Source organism: Glycine max, chromosome 14 (genome assembly GCF_000004515.6).
Source record: "Glycine max cultivar Williams 82 chromosome 14, Glycine_max_v4.0, whole genome shotgun sequence".
NCBI classification, from domain to species: Eukaryota; Viridiplantae; Streptophyta; class Magnoliopsida; order Fabales; family Fabaceae; genus Glycine; species Glycine max.
The window spans coordinates 2,049,574-2,055,573 of NC_038250.2; the positions used below are offsets into that span (position 1 = coordinate 2,049,574).

A 6,000-nucleotide genomic window follows, 5' to 3' on the forward strand; every position below is an offset into this window, starting at 1 on the left:
ACACGTGAACCACCAACAATACAAAGACGGGTGTCGGGTGACGACCGTCTTTGTATTTTAATGCCTCCAATCACATGACCTACACGTGAAACCATAAAAAATCCAAAGACGGGTATCTGGATAAGACCGTCTTTGGAATTTACATCCTCAAATTACGAGGCTACCACGTGAAAGTTCTAACAAAAACAAAGACGGTCTCACCAGAGCACCGTCTTTGTATTGTTGTTGGCCCACTCATGTGCTTGGCACATGCTACCGTTAAGGATACAAAGACGGTTTTATCCAGTTTTTGTAGTAGTGTGTTTCTATTTTTTCTCTTCTCATCTCCATTTTTTTTATTAATGAAAAATATTAGTTAATTAGGAGTAGCATGCGTAGTGGCCTTATCCAAATAAATATATTATAACTATATATTTATGTGTGTATGAGATGATCCGACAACTTAACTTGGGCAACAATTACTCATTAAGATACGTGAATCTTCTTAACGATTCCATGCAAACTATGTGCATTGAACAGCCATATCAAATGATTAGGGGTTCACCAAACCCCAAAATGAAGGTGACATGAATTGGTGTTCTAACCGTCACACGAACGCAGCAGCAAAGAAATAAGTTCCATAAGGTTTTCAATAATTGTGTACCAAAGGCATGTCATTACATTTTGAATAACTTTGCTCAACCTTTACCTACCTTGTCTGGCTTGTAGGAAATGGCAAAAACAATAAATGGAAAAAACAGATGCTGGCTTCTCACTTCTCAAGTACAAATCATCACAATATTACTATCATAAATATGGCTTCATTTAAGTTGAAGTGACGAATAACTCATTTTTTCAGTCAAAACATATAAGTCTACTCACGCGTCTAGTGTTTAACTGTAAAAGAAGTACCATGCAGATAAAATGATTAAACAATTACACTTATAAAATGAGATATATACTAGTATTTAATTTGAATAATGCAAAAGTCACTGTAACTCGTGAGATATATCAGACTATGCAGAAAGTATGATTTTGCCAAGGTGCCTAATTATCTCAATTAAACAATTAGTAGTATATCACTGTATTAATTTATTTCAAATGAATCATGCGACTTGCGATATTTACGTCACAGACAACAGATTTGTTAAGCAATTAAACTCAAACTCTATAACTGTCCCACCTACGATCAGTAAATAGCCTTGGGAATGCAATGCATAAGGCCGTAGACAACAAAATAACAAAACAGAGTCAAACGGTTAATACTTAGTCTGCGTTGCCCAAAATTTTTAATTAATTTCTAATTGACTATTTATAAATAATTTATTTTTAGTAACTTCATTACTAGTTTTTAATATTTTTTAAATACTATTTGAAATAATTTTTTTAACATGTAAATTTTTATAGCTCGTAGTTTTTTATATTTTTATATTCAATATATTTATGGAAGTCACATATTTATAAGTCATATTTTCTTTCATTTTTATTATTTTTCTGTTATTTTATATTTTTTTAGTTGTTTTAATAATTAGTTTTACTAAACATTTATTATTTAATAAATTATTTTTTTAGTTTTCAGCTGTCAGTTTTCAACTGCCCATTAACTTTTCAATTAATTTTGTACCTTAATATAAAAATTTCCCAATACAAAGAAAAAAGATGTTACTACCATTCAACATATTTTTTCAACCCATTTTTATATATACAAGGTTTTCACTAAATAAAATTGCACATATATTTTATTAACAATAAAAAAAAATATATTAAAAAGAATTAGATCTTACTAACCCGTGCCTCCGGACACTTATTAAATAATTAAAAATATTTTTTTAATATACATCACAAATTCATAAAGAGAAAAAAATAATGAAAATATAATATTTCAATAAAAAAAAAAATATTCTTAATTCCTTAACCAAGACACTACTCGCTACTATCATCAATGTTCTTTCAGAATATAGAAATAGAAATAGAACTAGAACTAGTAGTCAACGACAGTTTTTATTGATAGGAACAATTTGACTAGGGATGATTCTTAATTGGTTTAAAAAGTCAATTGTTTCGATGATGTGGTTGATCTAACCTGGTATTGGCCTGTGGCAAGAGAAAATTGAACAGTATTGGATGGAATTTAAAATAGGTAGCACAGTGTGTGTTTGGGCCAACATTTCAAACAAAGACTCTCTCTTAAGCGGTCACCAACATTTTAACCTACCTACTCTATTTATGTCAGCAGTAGCCAAGCTAATATTATCTGGCAACATGTAGAGGGCACTTGCATGAAAGAAAAAAATGCTACTATATATTATGGCCAGTGCTTAAAAACGGTATCAAAAGAAAAGAAAAAAAAATGTGGAAGGTGAAGTTATTGCCAGCGGTGTGGTTAACCAAATGCTACAATGAAAACTTTCTCCTGCACCCTTTTAATGACTCTATAAATATTCTCTGCACACTTTGCTCTTCACCACAGATAGACACAGTCCCACTCCTCTTATTCCATTTACTTCTTGCCTCCCTTGCTCCTTCTCTTTATCATCACCATCAACCAATTTGAAATAAAAAAAAAAAAATAGCATGGTGTTCCCAATGGTGCTTCTGAGACTTGCAGACTGGGTCTTGTACCAGCTGCTTGCTAACTCGTGTTATAGAGCAGCAAGAAAAATGAAGAGTTATGGATTCCATTTGGGGTATTTGTCATCTAAACCACCCCTTCAACCTTCTTCTTTCCCTAGCGTTACCAAATGTGATTTGGAGGGTAGAGGCTCACAAACACTTGTTGCTTGTGACATTCATAGAGTCCTTTTGAGGTCCCACTCCTTCTTTCCTTATTTCATGCTTGTTGCCTTTGAAGGTGGCAGCATTTTAAGGGCACTCCTCTTGCTCTTGTCTTGTCCTGTGTTGTGGATTTTAGACCATGAGTTAAGTCTTAGGGTCATGACCTTCATCACCTTTTGTGGGCTAAGAACAAGTGCCATGGAAAATATGTCAAGGGCTGTTTTGCCCAAGTTTTATTTGGAGAATCTCAACCTTCATGCTTATGAGGTTCTGGCCTCAGCAGGGTCTAAAGTTGTTTTCACTAGTGTGCCTAGAGTTATGGTGGAAGGGTTTCTTAGGGAGTATTTGAGTGTCGGTGCTGTTGTTGGCACAGAGTTGCACAGTGTTGGTTGCTACTTTAGTGGTTTGGTTTCTGGTTCTGGCTTGCTTGTGAAGCACAGAGCACTGAAGGATTATTTTGGAGACAGAAAGCCTGATATTGGGGTTGGAAGCTCTAGTGTTCATGATCATCTTTTTCTCTCCCTTTGCAAGGTAAGTCTCAAGTTAGCTCCACTGTTTAATCACCTCTCTAACTGTTTAACTCTTGCGTGTTCAATACTTCAATGTTCTTAAAAAAACAAAACCATTTAAATTGAAAAAACAAAGACTAATCAAAGTTCAACATATAACCTGCACGTATTATTCCGGTGAACAGTTTTATTTCCCTTTATGACAAGTTCTGTTAGCACAGCATATCATAAATCTATTGCATTTATATCAAGATTTTAAACTGCAGTCATTGTCTCGATTGTGTCACGGTCTTTAATATTGTAGGAAATTACGAACAAATATAACCAATGTTGTTATAGTTTTAGTTGACATTGTGGTCAAAATAGTCACGATAATTTTATTTTTTTAAAATCTTGATTTTAGATTGTAATTAGTAGGCATAATTTTATTAGATCTATTAATGTATTGTGCCTAATTTCAGCTACATGATAATGACAGGAAGCATATGTGGTGAACAATGAAGAGGGCAAGGGCAACCCAAGTTCAGTGTTGCCAAGGGACAAATATCCAAAGCCCCTAATATTCCATGATGGAAGACTAGCATTCCTGCCTACTCCCTCAGCAACTCTATATATGTTCATGTGGTTTCCATTAGGAATTCTTTTAGCCATTTATAGAATCCTTTTGGGTATTCTACTTCCTTATGGATGGGCAATGGCATTAGGGGTTTGGAGTGGCATAAATCTGCAAGTCAAAGGCAATGTCCTAGAAGAAAAGTCAGAGCAAAACAAAGGGGTCCTATTTGTATGCTCCCACAGGACTCTCCTTGATCCTGTTTTCCTAAGCACATGTTTGGCAAAGCCTTTGACTGCAGTCACATACAGCCTAAGCAAAGTGTCTGAGTTAATAGCCCCTATTAGGACAGTGAGACTAACAAGGGACAGAAGAAAAGATGGTGAAACCATGCAAAGGCTCCTCAAAGAAGGTGATTTAGTGGTGTGTCCTGAAGGAACAACTTGTAGGGAGCCATATTTACTAAGGTTCAGCTCACTGTTTGCTGAATTGGCTGATGAGATTGTTCCTGTGGCTGTCAATAGTCATGTGAGCATGTTCTATGGGACCACAGCAAGCGGTTTGAAATGCTTGGACCCTATTTTCTTTCTCATGAATCCAAGGCCTAGCTACTATATTGAGGTTCTTGGAAAGGTTCCCAAGGAACTAACATGTGCCGGAGGAAGGTCAAGCTGTGAAGTGGCAAACTATATACAGCAAAAGTTGGCTTGTGCTTTGGGATTTGAGTGCACCACACTTACTAGGAGGGATAAGTACATGATGCTGGCAGGGAATGAAGGGATTGTGCATGAAGACAAGTGGAGAAAATGCTATTGATAGATATGAAATGTCATATTGTCTTGTCCACTTATTTTTAGGTTGCCTTATTTTGTGCTTCTTTCTTCTTCTTCTTCTTTTGTTTTTTTGCTCTTATTGGATATGACATTTATGATTGTGATATTAACTGAATGATAGTGTCAAGCACTAGCATATCTACTTTACGTACACTGCTTCCTTCCTTAAAGTAACTAGGACTTGACTAGGAATCTTGGGCTTACATAACTTACACCAAATTTGTATTTCACTCTTTGTAAGAGTTTTTTTTCTTCTAATTGTCTCTTATATTCATTAATTTTTTATATCAAAATAACTTTAATTAGTTAATAAATAACAAATACTGTACATTTTTTCTTCGAATATTGGAGAAGATAATTCTTTAACCTATATTAATTAATTAGATGGAATGAACAAAGAAAAAAAAATGATATGATTAGTTCCGATAATTTTAAGAATAATTTTATAAAGATGATATAATTATTCGTAAATTCAATGTCATTGAATTAACCAATTTTTTTAATTCTTGTAAATTAGTTAGAAGAGTTTTACGGGGACAAAGGTAGTATTAAAAGAAATTGTACATCTTAAAAAATGTTCAGCCTGTGTACTTATATCAAGGAACGTGTCTATTATGACGGATATACTAAGTAAAATACAATAAATAACAACAAATTAGAGAGAGAGAATCATGCAAGGCAAGGTATAATAAGAATAAGAGGAGCACTTCAAGTCATGTCTATTGTATAAAATTAATTAGTACTCAGCACATGTGTATATTTATTATATATTTTTTAATCTTTAAGTGATTATTTTAATTAAACTAAGATAGAGTTCTTCCTCCCACCCCTCCCTGTTATCGTTATCATGACAAAAATGTTGACAGGTAGGTAGACACATTAATTTTATTGATTCAAGGAATTAATGTGTCATGGGAAGGATTTATCTAAGTAACCTTGTCTGCTGCAATTTGACAAATTTGGATAGGGGTTTAATATGTTGACACGTTAATTTTCACCGCATACTTTTGTGGACAGACTTTTAATTTTTTGTTAATACGGATTTAGTTAATTTAACTACGCTAAAATCTAATATTCATTAAATGATATTGTATGGACTTTATTATTACTATATGATAAATATTGCAAAAAAAAATAAAATTACATTGACAAATAGTCAAAATTAATTGCTAGTAGTTAATATCTCTCTGTAAACAAATTGATTAATTAACTCATCATATTTTTTTCACGACATAAATTAAATTTAAAGAGTAAAAAAAAAGGTTTTAGCAATATGATGAAGAAATGTTTATAAAATAGAAGAAATTGGAATTTAGCCTTTGTAAGATATTTTTGTTATCCTATTCTTATC

General features: G+C 33.2%; 1 protein-coding gene across 1 annotated transcript; it reads left to right on the plus strand.

Annotated features, from left to right (window-relative positions):
* The first annotated feature begins 2,118 nt into the window (after positions 1 to 2,118).
* Positions 2,119 to 4,753, plus strand: LOC100803875 (glycerol-3-phosphate acyltransferase 1). Its single transcript, XM_003545094.5, has 2 exons — positions 2,119 to 3,285; positions 3,742 to 4,753. Exons 1-2 carry the CDS (start codon positions 2,554 to 2,556, stop codon positions 4,630 to 4,632), a joined length of 1,623 nt encoding a protein of 540 aa, XP_003545142.1. The 5' UTR covers positions 2,119 to 2,553; the 3' UTR covers positions 4,633 to 4,753.
* Positions 4,754 to 6,000: the final 1,247 nt, after the last annotated feature.